Raw genomic sequence first — 20,980 nt, forward strand, 5'->3', positions numbered from 1 at the left:
AATAAAACAGTCTGTTGGTTGTGATGCCACTGATGTCAAAGGGTTACGTTCTTAAAGGGACGGGGTGATCCCAAGGTCACTAAGTGGACAGAGAATTCTTGGACATGTTTAATAAGTTTGACATTTTTATGAAAATAGGTGAATAAATAACTGAAATGTTTAAATTACTTTAAAAAAATCTTAATCTCAAAATTTTAAAGAAGCACTGAAAACATGGCGAAAAAAACTCACATCAAATAAAATTGTATAAAACCAGAGGTGGAAAAAGTACATAAAAATTGTAATTAAGTAAAAGTACCTTTACTTTGCTAAAATTCTACTCAAGTAAAAGTAAAAGTACCCATCTAAAAATCTACTTGAGTAAAAGTAAAAAAGTACTTAACCCTATCAGACCTGAATTATGTTCCAGTAATTAAAAAATATATATAAGACTGCTCTTTTATGTCAGTAATGCGCAAAACTATTCAGTAAATAAATAATTAATTGTAATTGTATATAATTAAAAAACAAATATTTCATGTTTGTAAAAATTTATATTTTTGTTAACACTTTATAATAACTTTCGTTAATGTATTTTTAACTAATGATCAGTAGAGGAGAACAAAGCATCAGTTCATCAGAATTTGAATATGAACAAATGCTCACACGTGACACTTACTTATTTATCAGCATGGAGTTTCATATTAAAAGTGTAAGCAAATCATTATTCGAACGTTAATAAATCGCTAGTAGCCTAAATACGAATTTTAAACCAGGTATATGTTTATCAATTGCAGTTCATTTTGCCAATGCGTTGATTAGTTTTTACAAATGTTATAGCAACTTTTTAGTTTCTTAAAATATGAAATATAAGTTACTGATCATTAGTTAATGGCATATTAATGAAAGTTATTATAAAGTATAAAGTGTTACCGTATGTTATGTTCATTGCAGTGGAATCATTTGTTCAACATTTTGAATGAATTTTAATGTTTTTTTTTTTTTTACTTTTTTACTTTTTTTATTACTTTTTATTCACAAATCATTCCTAATTAGTAAAAAAAAAAAAAAAAAAAAAACATAACATTACTCTGCCTTCTTGGCTGGGATGCTGATATGCTTTACTTGTATTTTACAGTGTATAAATGTTTTTTTTTTTTGTTTGTTTTTTTTTCTCCCCAGTACAGTGGGCAGAACTAAGCTGCTGTTAAATTGATTGGCTGATAAATGTCTATTCTGATGGACAAACAATAGATCTTAAAGTGCAGGAATGCACAAGAAAGAAGAAAACACATAATGTCCATTGCAATGAACACAGGGTCTGAAGGGGTTAATTTAAAATGTACTTTGAGTAAAATTTACATAGTTACTTTTAATTGTTTGATGTAAAAAAGTACAAATCATAAATTAAATAATTATTAAATTAAATAATTTGGACCTTTCAGGCAATATTTGTTCATATCACCCCATAAAACATTTTTTAAGAACAAGTGGCATAGGTTTCTATGATCCATTTTTTTTTCTTTAATGTTAAAAAGTTATGGTCATATAGGTGATATTTAGGTAAGATATTTACATGTTTTTTTTTTTTTTACTTTAAAAAAGTTCAGCTGCGCTGCCATGGAGAACAAAATTAATTTTTTATTTAATTCAAACAAGTTTTTTTCCCAGCATTTAATTTTTTACTCAGTAATGAGGAGTTTTCCAAAGTAGTGAAGTAAATTACTTGTGTCAAAATAAACTTGAGTAAAAGTAAAATTACCTAATTTAAAAACTACTTTAAATATTACAAATTACTCATAAAATCTACTCAATTACAGTTATGTGAGTAAATGTAATTAGTTATGTTACACCTTTGTATAAAACATACAAAAGTTGTTGACCCTTATGAAGAAGGTGATAAAAAGAAAGAGAAACTGGAGTCTGGATTTGCTGTGCTGGAAAACCCAACTTTTTTTATTTTCTACACTTTTCGTGACTACAGAAATGCTGAAACATTTCAACACTGAAAAAAGCATGATGACATCATCACTTGCTTCTCTTTTTTCTCTTTTTTCTTGCTTAGCAAACACAGTAGATGATATTGCACGGCAGAGGGAGAGAGAGAAGGAGAAATAGAGAAGTAGAGAAAGAGAGAGAGAGAAAACAGTAGCAAAAAATCAGAGGAGAAAGAAAAAGCACGCAAGTTCAGTTAAGTTAAAGCAGAATGGCAACTTAAAGCATGAAGCGTTACAGAAACACAGCGGGAGAGGGAGGCCTAAGGCTTCGCTTCCCTTTACCAGACATACAGTATAGAAAATAGCACTGGGTAAGATGTCTCTGATTCATAGTCAGAGAGAAATAGAGAGAGAAAGAGAGAGAGAGAGAGACAAAAAGAAAATAATTTAAAAATAAAAACATAGGAAGTGCTGGGCTAGTCATGGTAACACATTTAGAGCTACTGCTTCCTTTAGAAAAAGAAAAAAAAAACAGCATTTTTTTCTCAAGTCAAAAAAGCCTTCCAGCCTCTAAATATGATCATCGCTTGAAGGAAAAGGAAGATAGTAAGAGAGAAAATAAATGAAAGCATGATTTTTTGTTTGTTTTCCAGATGATTGTCATAGGCGCTCTAAATATTGTAGGGCACACAGAGCCAGGCCTTTCGTATCAAACGGAAACTCCTTTTCCACGACAACCAACTGGGACGGGTAGAAATGATTAGAGCAAAAATCCCAACATTCACGTACAACGAGCTATCTAAGAGACGCACTACAATCTGCCAGGACGGGACAGAAGGATATTTCATAGGGGAGGAAGGGAGGGGAAGGGAAAGGAGGAGGCGGATCCCGGGGAACCGTGCTTTGCCTTCTGCAATTGGTTGGACGTTACGTCTTGACTGTCTCGCAGCGGAAGTGTGTTTAACCCCTTTAGTTACTGAATAGTTAACAAAATCACTTTTATTAAATTTTAGTTTAATCAATCTTAATCCCAGATTTATATTTCAGTTTAAGGGGTTACATCAGTGGTCATCAACCTGACCAATCCACCTTCCTACAAAGTCAACTTCTAACCAGCTCTTTCAGAGACTAATGCTGAGCTTTGGTTTGAGAGTGAGCTTCACGAGAACTTAGCAGGAACTCTGTGGATCTTCCATCAAAGTGGTTCACCAGAGGAAACAGGGGCAATGCACTTTAAGCAAGGTATTGTGTGTGTGTGTGTGTGTATGTGTGTGTGTGTGAACACAGGACTAAACTGAAAAGAAACAACAATCACTGCCACCAGATAAAGGTACTGTCACTGCTCAAAGAAAAAAATAATTCACACCACTTTTGCCGAGAAATCTGTGTAAATAAGACGTTAAAAGAACTCTCTGTTGGGTAAAGGCTCTGAGAGGATCCTTTAAAATGGTAAAGAAGCTTTACACAAACAGAAACATTTTTTTTCAGACATATTTCCTTAAAGAACACCTATGGGTTCATCTATGGCATTGCTCAAAGAACCCAAAAAAGTGACACAGTGTTTCACAACCCAATCTTTGAGGCCCTTCCAATGGTGTTTTGCTCTAACCTCGCGGGTTTTGATCTGCTTTGGAGCAAAATTTGAGAAACAATACCATAGAAGAACCACTCTAGGGTATGTTTTCTGTGGCCTAATTGTTATATTTCCATTACAATAGTGACTAATACCACATATTGTTCTGTGGAGAGCACACTTGCATTAAGTGGTAATGTTCAGATTTTCCAGAGGACATTTTGTGCTGTTTTGAAGAATTAGCTACAACAATACAAGACGAACTAGCTTGCCAGACGCATCCAATGACAGCACAATACGCATGATTATTAGGAGACCCCATGCACCTTCTGGTTCTTATTTAGTAACACAGCAAATGGAAAAAGAAACCATAACTGGGTCACTAACGTGGAAAGTACGGGCCCACCCAGCAACTCCAAAGGAGTAGTTCTCAAACTGGTCCTTAGAGATCCCTATAGGAATGTTTGTTGAGCAGAACCAACAATCTGGGGAGCATTTTGAGAAACACTGTTGAAAAAGAGAACCATGTCTGAAAAAGAAAGAGTTTTAAACATTTCAATGGTTTAAAAGATTTACATAGCGTAGATGTTTTAAACCATTGAACTGGATCTTCCTAGAACCACTTTTGTGGTTCTTCACACCCGTATCTTATAATTCTCTAAAGAGCCATCGATTGAACTGTAAGTGGTTGTTCTATGGCATTGTTCCAAAAACCTTTCTGGTGAGAGATGGTAGTAGGGAGCTAACCCAATACAATTAAAGAAACATCAGTAAAAGTCAATCACTCCACACACACACACACAGACACACACACACACACTGATTTGTTGGTAATACTTTCATTCGCAGGTTTATTACTTTGCTCGTTTGTCGCCACACGAGTGTTCACCGCAGAACGGAACCAGACAGCGCCACCACGTCAAAAAAAAAATAAAAAATCAAAAAAGGCGTCCAGTTGATGTGGCTCCTGTCCCGGCAGACCTGCTGCCTCGTCTCGTCTCTATCCATGTATTCAAGACACAGCGAAAGAGTGTAAGGCTACACACAAGCCTCAGATTGTACACGTTCACCAGTAGATTCGTCTACAAAGTACCTAAACACACCTTCTACCCTTCTATACCCGTGCGGACTCGATTCCAAGCCTGCCTCACAGATGCCAGTGCTTTTTCATCACACACTTGCGCATATTTTCTGACCATTTGGTTTGTATAAATCTTTGGATGTGCAGTTATGTCCATGGAACAACCGTTCATATCAGCGTATTTCAATCTTTGCCTTGGGGTACGGCTGTCTGGCAAACGTTTAGCGCAGCAGTGCACCTGATTCAACTTGTCAGCTCTTTGGCAAGTATTAGTGCAAGGAAACACTATAAGTACCCACAGCAACAGTAAGCCAGAGCAAGGACTGAGAGACGCTGCTTCATGTCAAACAGAAATAGGATGTATGAACTAGTAACGATAACGGAAATCATAGGACACTGCTTTTTTGGTTAGTCTGTGGAGTGGCGGAGAACGTTCTACGGAAGTGTGTGTTTGTGTTTTCCGGGGTCGGGGGCAGGGCGGCACAAACGCCGACGTGTCTGGCAGTGTTTTCACGATGCAGAACGGAGTGCCAGCCGAGACACAACCCACCACACAGATCCAGTGCGTCTGCACTTCCAACGGAAGGCCGTAACATAAAAACGGAACGTCCTGTTTTTTTGGTCTTGTTTGTTTTTCTTTTTCTCATTTTTTTTTCAAAAAATCCTACTATATACAAATCTATATTTTCTACAAATACATAAATTAAGTGATACAAAAACTCAATTTAAATTAAACGAAAATCACAAACACGGAAACAGAGAGAAGAGAAAAATAGAAACACAGCATCACAGCAGTTGGTTTTACCCTGTAAAAAAAGAATAGTCTACCATCCTTATAGCATCGGAATAACACAATGTCTTAATAATAAAAAATACGTTTCTCTTTTTTCCTCCCTGCAAGTTCCCGAAACCCGCAAACTTGTAGAAACTTGCCTTCATTGACCAGAGCACTTGAGCCAAACCTTCAAAATAAATACTCATAAAGATATTTTTTTGTTTGTTTGTTTGTTTGTTTGTTTAAAGTAACTCAACATTTACCAAACTAGGTTCTGCCTCAATCACATAGACTTTCTATACAACAGAACTGTAAGAATTTATTACTATGAGGTATTCAGAGACATCGGTAATAAAGATATACACGGCCCAAAAAACGGTGGACACGCCTACCAGGTGATGTGAACAACAGGGGGGGGGGGGCAGGTGTTGGGGTGGGTGTGGGTCTAGATTGTGTGTTGTTTTACGGGGTGTGATGTAAAGGGGAAGAAAGAAGGAGGAGCTTTGGTTTATCAGCACAAAGAGGTGGAGAAAGAAAATTCCTTTGGTATGTTTTCATTGCATGGCTGCACTGGCAAAAGCACCACGGTGAGAGAGAGAGAGACAGATAGAGAGAGAGCGAAAGAGAGAAAATAATTCCGTTTTTTATCATCTTCATCAGTGGCCCCTCTAGAGGCTGAGGTATTCCAAGAAGGTGAAAGTAGAGAGGTCAACAGCGGTTTAACACTTTGGTTCAAGCAAGGCACTCGTCCTGTGAGTTCGACAAAGTCTGCGGGCGTGTCTGCAGAGGGCGCTGTCACATGAGCACGGATGATGAGAATGGGACCACGCTGCGTGAAAGGGAAGGACAAGGTGGACAGGAGGGAGAGGGGGAAAGGATGGGCGTCAAGGAAAAGGGTCATCACACCATCTATTTATCCACCACTTCATTCATATAGGCCGTGCAAAAAGAGAAAAAATCTTTGGTATTCTTTGGTATCATTAACGTGATAGAAATCACCAATGGAAACTGAGTGAGGTAGCATCTTTGGTTCGCACTATAAATATCAGTAAGTCTTAACACACGTTTCGTCTTTTTTTTTGTCGCTCTTTTTTTCATTTTTTTCTTTTGCCTTTTCTACACCATGAAGAAGAAGCAGCATACTTTTCTCTTCGCTTTGCTGTTGGAACACATCCAAAATGGGTACCGAATATATGTACTTCTTCAGTTTAAAGCTAATCAAGCCACAAGGGACAACAAGGCCAGAAATCTTGTGACAGAGCTGGAGTGCCGTCTATCGACTGGGCCTCTCCACGCCGAATACACCACTCTCGCCGAGAACCTGCAAAAGGTCCTAGTGCTTTCTTCCGAACTGCGTAATGCATAGAATCTAGTTCTTTATTTCCGGTCTAAAGCCTTGTGTAAACCATGTGCGTTATTTCAGTCGTTGTGGCTTTGATACAGGACTTTCAGGACTTTTCAGACTTTTTTTTAGACAGTCCACTTGGACACTGGCAACATTGCCGTATGTGCTGTTTGAGAATTGAGCATTGGAGGAGAAAAGCTTTGGACGGACTAAGACCCTGTTTATACCTGGTCTCTTCATGTGATTAGTATCTGTGTTGTATCCTGATAAGATTTTAACCACACAAGTGTAATGCAGTTACACTTGTCAATTATATCTTTGGTCAGCTGGACTGAGGTCCCATTCTTGTTTAGAAAGGATTGTGCAAATTTGGGTTTTGCACAGAGATTACTACCAGTGTTTGGGGTCTGACGGTTAACTGTGTCTCAGAACACTTCCTAAAGATTGGAATTTTATGAGTTCCTGATACTCAAGACACTCAAGACGTATGAAGTGACCAGGCGTAAACGTGGTCTATGTGAAGATGCTCAATACCAATGGCCAAGAATGATGGGTTTAGAAGGAGAGGTGAACACCTCCCGTCTATCACTGCTTGTCGCTTTGATTAATCCTTTGCAGTCCAGAGGAATGAAGTCCCTCCAGGGCTATGGAAACTTATGATTGGTTGATTATATGCTCTAAGACACTGATACTGCCCTGTGAGGTGTAAATCTTTGGTGTATAGCTGCTGGCGTTGTTTAAATATATTTACGATACAAAGCATGTTAAAGCTAGCAAAAGTCTCCCTGAAGGACAAAGGTTTGGATGGAGTCGACAAAGTGTGAATACTTGTCTTTGAAGTGCTTTTTGTATGATATAAATAGTAACCTGCTCGATTAAAGCTTCAAGGTGTTTGAGGCATGTCATCTATGCGACACATTGTTCTGGATTGCGAACTAAGGTTTAGTCACTGTCTGAGCTTGACGACTAGGCTGGAGATGAACGTTTTCTTTGGAGCAAGACTAAAAGGCATGTGGGAAACATTTCATTTGGCCCATAAGGGTTTCTTTGGTTACATGTTTCATATGATTGCTCAATGTAAACTGGTTTAAGACGATGAATGCAAACACAAATGTGTAAATAATTGGTTCCTACGTTCCCGACAGTTAGGAAGAAAGCACTACAAGGGAGTGTGGCATTCAAGGACAACTTGCTACAGATGCTACAGCTTCATGTTCACATCCACGAGCCCCACAGATTTTTTTTTTTTTGGTTGGGAGCAACGTGGGGGTGTCATAGGGGCTTGAAGCACACCCAGGTGTATTTGTTTGATGTCGTCACACCTGTGCTTGTCTCCACGGGCCAGATTCTTTAGATTCTTTGGCGCCCGTTTGGACACAGTGCTTAAATTCATGTGACGTCACACGCCTCAAATCACATATCAAGCAATAAAAAAAACAAAAAACAAAAAACAAATACAGAACAATCACTCCAAGGTGGACTCAGTGTCCAATCAGTGATGAGGAGAAGGTCCATTAAAGCAACGAATCACGTCAAAGGAGAATGACCTTAGGGGTGCGTGTGGAAGTCGTACAACCAATGATTCGAGAGTAACTCTTTTTTTGTTGTTTTTTTTTCTTTGGGGGATTTTTTTGCAGTATGTCAGACATAAACGAACAAAGTCTTAAATACGCATCAAAGAAGTCTTTGGTTTGTTTGTTTTTTCTTTGGATATTATAAATATCAGTACTGTACAAGTTTTAAGGGCAAAAACTCTGTCCAGAAGGTCTCTGGTTAAGTTTTCTTTAGTTTTAAAGCTTTTCCACCGAAGGTTTGACAGTCAGTCAGCAGCCGGATACAACTCCGTCACGCTTTGGTACAAGTGCTGGAGGAGGAGTTGGCAGGGTTGGAGCTGCCATCATCCAGCCACTTATCGAGGCTCCGTCGGCGCGCGTTCATGAAGAAGTTGCTGACGGTGGCGAGCTCCAGGCCCAGCTGCTGAGAGATAGTGATTTGTAATTCTTTGGACGGGCGCTTGTTCTCTTTGAATATTGCATGTAAAGTCCGTCGCTGGACGTCGGTGAAGACCAGCCGGGGCTTCTTCGAGATGCTCCCTCGCTCACCTTTCCCCTGCTCCTGCTCCTTTCTTTTACAAGCTGGAAACAAACACAAGGAAAAGACCAAGTCAGATATGAACCAGTTGCATCATTGAGAACTTATAGAAATTACTGCATGATGATGAATGGCGTCATGGTCAATAATATGTTAAATATGTCTAACACCGGTCAATGACGTGCTCAGACTTAGCTTAAGAGTTTAAACTCAGGCTAAATTTCAGATGTAGACTTAAACTTCACACTCTAACTCAGACCTAGACATGACCTAAAATGTAGACTTGAACAGATGCAAATCGTATATTAAATCTAATACTTTATACACAGGTCCAAGAAACAGAAACAGAGATTTTGGACAGAAAATAAAACACCTATCTGGACTCACAATCACAATACTAATATATAGTCTACAAATAAATATGTCCTGGTGCTAAAAATCAGAAATGCAACCTACGTAACTATGTGCCATGTCAATTCTATTTAGTCTATGCACATACATTATTTGGTCCTATAGACAGTTACAGTGTGCCCACTGTTTGGATCCTCAAAGAGGTGTGCTATATGTCCAAAAGTTGGTAGGGGCCACCCAAGAGGAATGTGTCACCCCTGATAACTGCAGTAATAGTCTTATTTGTTTAAGCAAGACGGTACAGCAGATAGTTGGTTCTCAATCTGCAATTTTCATTATTTTAGTTTTTGTTTTAAATGTTTGGGCCATTAGACCCTGTATGTAATCACACACTTCAGTTGTTTTCTCCAGTGACACATTTCAGTCTACACATGGAAGTATATACACTATGGGCCAATCCCATTTCACCCCTTGACTCTGTTTAGCATCCCAATTCTTGTTAGCTTGGAGGGGTAGTGGGAGAGTTAGGGACACATGACCCTTCAAATGGAACACTCCAGAAGGCTGTGAATAACTGGCAAGATGGCGGCTCAAGCGACTGAAGAAACACACAAATTTAAGAATTTTCCTTGTTATAAATTATGATAACCACTATATTTCCATAGTTTAGGATGTGGTTTCAATGTTTTATGGCAGTTTTCTTCATAACAAGCATAAAAACTGCTCGTGGTTGTCTTAGTATCTAGCTAGCTAACTTTCCCATTCCACCTCAAATGGTGCAAAAGATGGCAAAGGCTACAGTTTTTAAGGTGAAATGGAAAAATAGAACAAAAGTTAATTAAAGCTAATGTCAGCTCCCCTTCACAGATGAATTACGAAATGGATAATAATGCTTAATTGCTGCACCACCTTTCTAAAGACATATAATGTTAGGTTACTAAACTTTGGCGCTCCACTGCTATGGTTATTTGTATCGGGTGCTTAAAGGATTATCCCAATTCTTAAGGGGGTAATTTTACCCATTCCCCTTTTATCTCTAATCTCAAAAACAAGGGGTAGGGGTTCAAAAGAGAAATGGGACTTGGTCGGTATGTCCAAATATTTGTGGACACCCATTCTAATTACTTAATTCAGCTACACTGAGTTGCACCCATTGCTGACACAGATGTACAAATGCACACACACACACATACACACACAGCTTGACTAGTCCCTGCAAAAAAACATTGCCAATTGCCATTGGGATAGCACTCGTTGAAACAGAGAGAATATGAATACTGATATCATGCTTAATTGCAGGCATGGGCTATAGGGCAATGAAACCCCAAGTATTGACCTGTGGAGCAGTGGAACAGTGTTCTCTGGAATGGTGGTGATCCATCCAATACGTTGGGAATAAGTTGGGTAGATGGGGATAAGGTAAGATCTTGATCTTCCAACATCTTGATTTACTGTTCTTGTCACTCACATCAAACGCAATCAAATGCTCACAGCAACACTCGGATAACAGACACAAAGCAAATATCTGGACCATCTGACAATCATTGTCCTATAACATAAATTCTGAATTTGAGTTGTAGTTCCAGACATTGCCACAGGAGGGCAGTCACAGATTGATACAGAGAAGATGAACATCGTAATAAGGGCAGGAGAGGACAGATCTCAACTCAATTAATTATGTGAGAAACTGGGACACCACTAACATTACACTCAGCCAACCTGCATGTGAATTTGTAACTACCTACACAGCATTTACCAGTGTTAAATTACCTGTGTACATCATATAAACTTAGACTCAGACTGAGTTTAGAACTAGGCACAGTTCATAGTCAGACTCAGACCTAGTCAGGCTGAGCTTAGATTCTAATTTAGACTTAGTCAGCGCTTGGATTCAGACTCACGCTTAGAATTAAACAAAGTTCACTGACATACTCAGACTTAGACTCCACATTCTCAGAATCCACACTTTTTAAACTAAACCTTAGTCTACTTAGACAATGATTTAAACTAAAACTAAGACTCAGGTCAAAATCTACAGAGACTAATTCAAAGTCTTGACTAATATAAAAATTTAAACAGACAAAGAGAGATTTTGGACAGAAAATAAAACATTATTCTAGACTCAACACACAAAGACTAATATACAGCTCTTGAAAAAAATAAGAGAACACTTCAGTTCTAAATCAGTTTCTCTGATGTTGCTATTTATAGGTATATGTTTGAGCAAAATGTAGATGTAATTGTTTTATTCTATAAACTACGGATAACATTTCTCCAAATAAAAAATATTGTCATTTAGAGCATTTATTTGCAGAAAATGAGAAATGGCTGAAATAATAAAAAAGATGCAGAGCTTTCAGACCTCAAATAATGCAAAGAAAACAAGTTCATATTCATTAAGTTTTAAGAGTTCAGAAATTAATTTATAATATATATGGTGGTATAATCACAGTTTTCATGCATCTTGGCATCATGTTCTCCTCCACCAGTCTTACACACTGCTTTTGGATAACTTTATGCTGCTTTACTCCTGGTGCAAAAGTTCAAGCAGCTCAGCTTGGTTTGTTGGCTTGTGATCATCCATCTTTCTCTTGATTATATTCCAGAGGTTTTACATTTGGTGAAATCAAAGAAACTCATCATTTTTAAGTGGTCTTTTATTTTTTTCCAGAGCAGTATGTTGTCTACAACTGAATGAGTGAAAAAACATGGGTTATTATAGTTTTTTCCCAAATGTTTAAATGCATTTCTAGAAACTTAGCTCAGTTTCTCAAAACTCTAAACACAAACTGAAAATGATGAACTGCTTTGTTGAAACTCCACAAATCTCTAGCAAAACTGATTCAAGATAAATTCAGACAGACAAGATGCATTCAGACAGAGCACTATTATCAGAAGTATTTGGTTATGTTTTTGACTTCATGAAGCCACTGTACAAATTTAAATGCCAGTCCATGGAAGTCCATGGAAATATGTTGAATTTCTGTTCTTTATATTTATTTAGTATTTAGCATAGTTCCACATTGTGGGTGTATCCAATGTGGAAAAACTGTAAACCAGTCTGCTCTGTCTGCACTGATGTGTGTGAGAGCTCAGTGATAAAGTGCTGAGTGAAGGGCAGTGAAGACCTGGAGCTCCTGGTGAGACTGCACTGGCTGAATATTAACACAGCCCAGCTTTATTTTACTTAACACCGCCATCCTTCATCACTGATACTGTCCACCTGCTAATCATTGACACACCACTGATAGAGCAAACCTGACATTACACAACCCCATCATAGACACACACACACACACACATGGAAAAGGCATAAAACTGAAACTAAACGTATGGTCTAATACAAAATAGCAACAAATAATAAATAAATATTGAATAAATATATACATCATACACGTGTTTGCACAAGCATGCGGGAACACATGCATACAATTTAAATGCCAATCAATACGAGTTAGTAAATAATAATAAATAAATAAATAGTAAACACTCAATGGACTTTCACCACATTATTGCATCAGAACACGCGGGCGAGCACGCATATATGCAGTAGTTAAATATGCTGAGGTCAAACCAATGCACTGATTAATGATGATTGAATAAACAATTACAATTATAGCAAGCACTGGGAGATTTCCAACACATTACTACAATCAAGCATACACACACACACACACACGCACGTTGGGTTGCTGAGAGGTCAAATTAAACTAAACACTGCTTCTAATAAATAAAACATTAATACTTTGAATTAGGCAATTAAGAAACAAATTATTAAGATGATTTGAATGACTTATTAAATTAATTTAAATCGCATAGCGCACATATTATTTAAAAATAAAACACATATACGCACCGCATTCCTTCCTCACATACATACATGATGGGTGATCTTTCAACTGATTAAATCAGATTACTTCACATAAATAAACAAATATATAAATAATTACACCTTTTATAGCAACCCACATTTTGCACATCAAAAATCACACTCTTCCTGTTATGTTTTCGAATTTGATGCGATGGAGGTATTGCTTCGTTAGGGTATTATATTAATGTAACTAAAAACTAAAGAAAAGTCATTTTTTGTATATATTTTTTTCGTGTTAATATGCGTAATGTTAATGTGTGTGTACTGTTTTTTTTTATTTAACATAAAAGAAAATACATCCGAAATCTAAAGCGGTTTATTCTTGACCGCTGGCGCTTCTTTTTTCTTTTTCGTTAACTCATAATAATTTGTTATAATCAGAGTCATGCAGCTGAATTTTAGTTTTCGGATAGAGTCAGATTCGCAGGTTCTCCTTCTTTGATCTCTCACTAACAGTGATTAAATAAACAGCACTTACAGAAATATACACACAAAAACGAAAAATAAAACAAATTGTATAATCCAACACAATGCTGCCTTGAGCTTTCAAATGGAAATAAAATCATATAAAATTAATAAATAAACGACTCAGGCAAATTTTGCCTGAAGCTGAATGAAAAAGGGAAATCTGAATAATCAATATTTCAGAGCGGATCAATAAAACCCTGCAGCTCGTGCTCTAAAGATTTACTCTACAACGCAAGAACATAACACATTCTTATTATTAATCACACACAAGATAAAATACCAAACTTCATTACTGCAGTTCATTATATACCTAAAGAACTAGCAGATTTTTGTTCTCTAGTATAATAATAATAATAATAATAATAATAATAATAATAATAATAATAATAATAATAATAACAACCATAACAATAATAATAATAATAATAATAATAATAATAATAATAATAATAATAATAATAATAATAATAATAATAATAATAATAATTTGTCAGGGACTTAATTGTATATAAATGTATTCTAATTATTAATATATTATTAGACTATAAATGCTGGGGTTCAAACATTTAACCATTCTCACGATAAAAAGAAACAGAAGTTCTTTAAAAATTGTACACACTTTTAATTATATATTAATACTATTGAATCTAATTATATTAATAAACTTTGGTGATTGATATGTACACCAATATCGAAAATAAATATAACTTAAATAAACGTATAAAAAACAAAAGCAAAAAAGAAAGGCAGGGGGCAAAAATGTTAGTTCTTAAACACACGCACGCTCGCTTACTCTGCTAGTTAATGTAAATAAATAAATACATAAATCAATAAGTGAAATAAATAAATAAATAAATAAATAAATAAATATGTGTGTACTATGGTCTTTATAATAAAAGCGCGGACTCTATGGACTTTCACCACATTATTGCAGCAACACACACATACACACGCACACGCACACACACACGCAAACACACACTGCTATATTTGAATTAGCTACTGCTCAAATAAGCATTAATCCTAACATGCATAATGTATTATTATCATCATCGTTAAAATAACAGGATAGCGTCAGTGCTGGTATGTTTCATTGCTAATTACTTAATTTTAATGGAAGTGTGTCCTTTTTCTGACTCTGTGCTTTCCCATGTCTCGCGAGACGCGTCAATGGAATCCTAATTAATTAGCTAATTAAAGATCATTCTGAGATCCTGAAGATCTGAAACAAAACCATTAAATATCCAAACGACACATGGACAGCACAAAAGCCACCCAGCTGCACTTCACGCGCGCACACACACACACACACACACACACACACACACGCACACATAAACGCGCGTGCCACTTGCATTATGTCCCCACTACAAAATCCAAGCACTGTTCTTTGAGCGAAACCACCAATTACACAGCGATGTACATGGAAATAACTGAACACACAGAACAGGATTGAGACAGGATTGAGACACTTTTCTCTTATATCAGCTAAAAAAATCCACAGATCCACCACAGTGATTGCACTCCAAGAAAAACGGTTTTACATTTGACTGAACAAGGTCAGAATCATAACTACACTGGAACCATTTATGGTATTGTATACAGACATTTTCGGAAGATACTGTATGGAACTATGTACAGAAGATTCTGCAGAAACAAAAATGTTTAGCTTGGCAATAAACCACTGAAATATGTATATGCTTCAGTGAATCAGTCCCTATACACAACTGGGGTACAACCAACACAAACACCTGAACTCGAACTTTACAAATCACGGATAAACTAGAAAAATCACAAACACCAGAAATATTATATATTGCTCCAGCTGTGAACACATATCATGACCACGGGGTACATCAGGGCGCAGAGCAGAAGGGGTTTGCGAGAAACAAAGCCTGGGGCTTAATACACCAGTGCACCACTAATAGAGAACACAAAGACGAGACCCTCAACTTCAAAAACCCACACACTGCACTAATCCACAAAACGTGTTAAATAGGCAAATAGGTAAAAAATATCTAAAATAACGAGACTGTTGATGTTCTAATCACTGGTGGCACTGAAAGATGGTTGCATAAATTAATGGATGGGATGCTGAGAAAGAGAAAAATCAAGGATTCATTACCTATTGCTGGCTCACCTGCGAGGCGCAGCGCGGACATCCTCTGGAACTCAGGCTCCTGAAGCCACTTCCACATCCTGCGGAAGGTCTCTCGACCTGACTTGAGCTTGCTCCAGGGTTTGGGGTTGCGGAGGAGGTCGGACAGGGTCCCTTGGGATCGACACAGCACCCTCTGAGCAAAGATGGCCTGCGGGATACTGTAGCGCTTCAGCTCTGTGGTGATCCTCTGTGCCACTTCTTTGGTGTTCACCTCCTCCACTTGTCCTGGGGTACCAGGAGCTCCAGCGGAACCCACCTGCGCACCGCCAAGAGGCTCCCGGGTTGACCCGAGAGCAGAGGCGTGTCCTGGGTTGCCCAGGTGGGCATGAGGGTGGTGTGGGTGATGGTGAGGGTGGTGGTGGTGGTGGAGGCCGTTGAGCTGGACCATGCCAGCCGCCGCCACGGCTGCTGATGGGCTTACGTGTTGGTCCCCATGCCTGGCCAGCACAGCAGGGTGGTGCGCTGCCTCAAAGCCATTGGGTGCAAGCATCTTGTCAGCACCCGGGTGGGCATATGGGGGCGGTGGAAGGCCCTGCTGGGTGCTGTGAAGGCTTCCCAGCCCAGACCCAGTCAGAGGGGACAAGCTCTGGCCCATAGCGCCAACATCTTTGTGGTATGGTGCGTAGAGGTTGTTCATGGAGGCCAAAGCCCGGTCATCTCGCATCAGGGTGAAGCTCCCACTGACGTTGCCCGGAATCCTCTGGTGCGGGTGAGGGGGAGGTGGCGGCGGAGGAGGATGGTGATGGTGGTGGTGGTGGTGATGGTGATGGTGGTGGGGAAACTTGTCTGAGACGGTGGAGATTGGGGGTAGAGGCTGCAGGGGAGTGAGGGTGGTGTAGGTGCTGCTCATGCTCATCCCAGGAGGAGCCTCGCAAGCCATGGTCATGGCAGCGTGAAGGTGGCTGGCCAGCCCTTGATGCTGCTGAGCCTGGGGCTGCTGGCTGTGGTGTTGGTGATGTTGGTGTTGTTGGTGGAGGAAGTCGCCGCCCTCCATGACCACGGGCCGACCCATCCCGCGGTGGGTCCGCTCGCCCGGCAGCAGGTCCGGATCATGGCTCAGGTCGCCCATGTTCTCCATCGACAGCTGAGCGTTCATGGCGCGCTGAAGCTTGCGGGCAAATCATCTATCTCAATGGCGAGGTGCAAAAAAACAAAACAAAACAAAACAAAAAAAAAAAAAAAATAAAAAAAATAAAAACACAAAAGGAGGGGGGGCGTCCAAAGAAGATGAAGATGATGATGTAGGAGGTGGAGAAAACGATTAAGTCCTCACATGCGGTACAAGTTCTGTGCGCTGTTCGCTCTTGCTTTTCTTATTTTTTAATTATTTATTTTCATGTTTGAGTTCCCTTTATGTTGTCGCCTTCATAAAAAATGTTCTTTCAGTGCGTATAGATCTAAAAATCTTTTCCAGTTTTTTAGGTCCGTTTTCCCAGCGTATCCTTCGCTTTGGTTATAAAAATGGAAAAAAATAACGTTAAAATAAATAAAAAATAAAACAATTTTAAGGCCCCCGTCCGTTCAGCAGCGCGTGATCGGCCGTGCTGTCCGTCCCTGTCCACTCCTCTCCGTCTTTAGCCATGGCTGCTGCTGCTCTCACCGTTTCTTCTGCCCAACTGCCACACCGCTGCGGCGCTCCTACACCGCGCATGCGCACTTCAGACCCACCCCCCTCTCGACCACCCCACCTCCCGCCTCTGACGTCATGTATTAAGGAAGTTACCCCAATCGCTATAAAGCAGAAGGATCAACCCCAATTACTGCATGTGTCCAGTTTTAATGACCAGTCGTGTTTAATGGGGCAGTCTGGCTGCAGCGATTGAGTTCTGTAAGCGCGCAGGATGGATGCGCTTTTGCTGAATACTGTACCTGCAGTCTACAGCGGTCAGGGCTGCAGGAATGACCATGTGAGCAAAACACATGCAAATAGTGGCTATTTGAGAGCCTCCTTAATAGAGAGAAGGCGTACATCCGGGTTCACTTTGAGGTCTTTGTAAACATTAATAAGCACGTGGAGAGCTTCTGAGAGAGGTGTTTACATGGGTGCGACCACGTCATAGGCTTTATTTAGGGTTCTGGTTTTAATTTCTAACAGTAGTTCAACCATTTTAAGATACTATACGACCATGTCAATGCTCATTTACCTTTCAAATAAAAAAAAACATCTATGTTTAAGAGTGTACTGAAAAACAGCAACACACCAAACCTGTATGCTCAAAGTCATTGACGACATTAAATCTAGAGTTTCTATTTAGCATTTACATGTTCACATCAAAATAACCGAATCCATAAAGATATGAATCATATAAAGAAAAATATGCATGTAAACAATTAGAGAAGTGTTCAATGCCTGAATGGAACTTTTAAAGGGCCCACAGGCTGCACTTTCTTTAGAACCACTGATATTTATAAGTGAGTTTATGTACCAAAACATTTTTAATGATATTTGTAAACCTATTTATAGAACCTGAAACCGAATTATGTAATTGGGGTTTTCTTATATAAAAGCCCTCTAGGCCTTAATAAATCCCAACAGGGAAGCTTATTTTCTATATTTCAGGTCATTGTTTTTGTGATGTCAGTTGGAGCAGTTTAGCTCCACCCATTCTTGTAACATTGATGTTACAAAACGTGATTTAACCAAATGAGGTACAATAAAGGGCAGCTAATCAGAACATATTTAATTTAATTATGAGTCTATAGGGCAAAGTAAATGTCTGTTTTGCTTTGAATAAAAAAGAGAGTTTGAAAATGAGAGCAAAAATAAATTACTACTAGTACATAAGGTGAACCTTAAAGCAAAGACCATGGAAGGGGTAATACAGAAGTATTTACACGTTTACTTCCAAAAAAATTATATGTCAGGTGGTTAAATGTAACAAAATTGGGGTTTGTAACAATTTAACAACGTTTTTGAAATAATTAAGTAATTTAATAAAATGGCTGAAAACAACACACCTGTCAAAATCGACGTGTGTGCTTTTTAACATGCAGTCTAACAGCACCCCCTCATACAAAAGAAAACATTTCCTCCGTTTTACCTCTCAAACATTCACATTTGGTCCGTAAATGAGATATGGATTAATGGAGGGGCGTTTGAGGCCTGGCCTGAAGCTCGAGGCTGCGGGGACAGATCGTTTTCGCGCGCGGGTAAGTGGGGCAGATGTGTCCATTGTTGGGTTATTAGCTAAGAGTAACGAACCAAGCTTAGCAGGGGAAACCCCGCCCTCGTACCCCCACCCTGTCCTCTTCCCCCCCAGCAGCACATTAAAGCTGCTCGAGTGAACTTCATTCAGCACTCACTCATGAATGAACAGAGGAGGACACGCTTCATGAAAAACTCCCGTTTATCAATATCAAAGAATCATCCTCCTCTGGAAATGACAGTTGATATTTACATCCAAGAAGATGAGCAGTTGTTCTTTTCGTTTTATCATAGCCATTTGTGGGCTACGGAAATTTGTAATTAAATTAAAATATTTGATCAAGACAAGGTGTGTAGAGATGTGGGCGTGGTGTTGGATCAGGTAAAGTCTATCAGGTGTATATTATAAATAGACGTTGATATAAGGCCTACAATTTCACACTAGAACAAAAGTGGAAAAATAGGTGCATTTCATTTTTTAATTAGCTGCGAATCGCTTGTTAACAATGACAGAATTTAAATTTGAATTTGGATATCATAGTGACAAAAAATGTAGAATTTATGGAGCAATAGAACCATACAGAACAAGTAGGTTCTATATTTTAACAAAAATATAGAAGAAATATATATTTATTTTAGCAAACACGTAGACCCATTTTAGGTGTATTTTTTATTTATATATAAAACATATTACCCATCCAATCGAAGCTTATGCAATCAAGCATTGAAGTGCTTCTGAGTTTTCTTGGATTCATATATAACCGATACCTTCACTAAAGAACCCATGGAGTTTAAGGATGAGTGGCAAAAGAACACAAGATAGGATGAACAAATGACAGCCGGCAGCTACATGTTTAGCGGTTAGCATGCTGCTGATTAGTGGTAATTAGCGAACTTATTGGACAGTTGGCGCATGCGTAGTTGGACAGCTGGGTGACAGCTTGGCACGGTGAGTGTTGGGGCCTTCATCACTTTACCCCCACCCGTAACCCCCCACTCACTAGTCCGGGACCCCCAACTCTGCCACATGTCAAAGGTGAAGCTTCAAGACTCGCGAAGCCAACAGCTGCTCGCGGAATGGGGGGGCAGATTAACTTTTGGAGAGTTTTTTTTGTGTGGTTTGTTAGAGACCTGCTCACATCTGTTGGGGTCAGCAACAATGGCCGTGGCTTTCCCGAGTTAAATAAAGTTAAACTGTCACTAATTATAAGTCAAGGCGACGTTGTGGATTATTTGATTGGTAAAGATTCGCATTGTTCGGGAATTGATTAAAAAGGCGCACTGAGGCGAATCCAGAAGGATAGGGTTCAAGTTTACATGTGTAAAAATACTCAATAGCGAAAGAACCAGGCAGAACAGAGGTGTAGATACAGTGGATTTATCTTTATTTAAAACATGCTTGTATTCACTTCCAGCACACAGCAACAAATAACACATTTCGGCATTACGGTTTCTACGCAATAATGGCCGAGCCCACCGGTATGGTCAGCAGTGTGATGGGATTGGGATGAGTGTGAGGTAAATGTGATATTCAGGCAGGAAATTTCAGCAAGCAGTCGCATCTGCGCGCATTCTCATACTGGTCGATATTTCTCATTCACACTCGAGCCTCCATGACTCGAAAGGATGTGTGTGTGATGAGGGGGGTGGTGGGTCTGAAACGCGAAGCCTCTTCCTCAAGGTGTTTCAAACTGCAACCTTAAAAGATACAAGGCTCGAGATGTAATTAACAGGCCTCAGAAGAAGAATACACCTCGCTTTAAATAATCACATTAACAAAGTTTACAGACTTTGAAAAGTGTTCAACACAACAGCCTAAATTCCCAACCTAAAATACATATATTTTTAAATATTCATATATTTTTTTAGAAAAGTATTTGTAATATTAGCGCATGTATGCTGTGTATTTGTCTAATAGTTCTATTGTTCTGGCAATGTGTGGAGATCTGTAAAATAAATAAGGAACGTACTTTTCTTCTGATCAAAAGGCTTTTTTAAATCAATTATTTAAAATGTCTCAGTTCATGATTATCATGATTTATGTTGGAGATTATTTCAAAGCTAAAATTAAATTACGGGTTATTTTAATCCATATGAACCAAACGTTTTTACAGTGAATTTTATTTTACAGTAATTTTCCTGACTGTTAACAAATAGCAGCAATCTGTAAACCACCAAATCAAAAATCCATCACTCCCTGTTA

General features: G+C 38.8%; 1 protein-coding gene across 2 annotated transcripts; it reads right to left on the reverse strand.

Annotated features, from left to right (window-relative positions):
- Window positions 1–1,907: 1,907 nt before the first annotated feature.
- Window positions 1,908–17,232, reverse strand: onecut1 (one cut homeobox 1). Of its 2 annotated transcripts, none has more exons than XM_007251872.4 (2): window positions 15,612–17,232; window positions 1,908–8,825 (listed from the first exon to the last, which is right to left on the reverse strand). In XM_007251872.4, exons 1-2 carry the CDS (start codon window positions 16,726–16,728, stop codon window positions 8,536–8,538), a joined length of 1,407 nt encoding a protein of 468 aa, XP_007251934.1. In that variant the 5' UTR covers window positions 16,729–17,232; the 3' UTR covers window positions 1,908–8,535. The 2 variants fall into 2 exon arrangements, with proteins under 2 accessions (XP_007251934.1, XP_007251933.1); XM_007251871.4 differs by having other exon boundaries at window positions 15,597–17,232.
- Between the last annotated feature and the right edge of the window lie 3,748 nt (window positions 17,233–20,980).

Source organism: Astyanax mexicanus, chromosome 9 (genome assembly GCF_023375975.1).
Source record: "Astyanax mexicanus isolate ESR-SI-001 chromosome 9, AstMex3_surface, whole genome shotgun sequence".
Classification (NCBI taxonomy): Eukaryota; Metazoa; Chordata; class Actinopteri; order Characiformes; family Acestrorhamphidae; genus Astyanax; species Astyanax mexicanus.

What these genes read in the sequence shown, in the direction of transcription:
- onecut1 (XM_007251871.4), bottom strand. Translation starts at nt 16,728, where the DNA reads ATGAACGCTCAGCTGTCGATGGAGAACATGGGCGACCTGAGCCATGAT. An exon ending in CGCAGGTGAGCCAGCAATAG is followed by an intron (nt 8,826 to 15,596) that starts GTAATGAATCCT and finishes GTTTGTTTCCAG; the next exon opens with CTTGTAAAAGAAAGGAGCAG.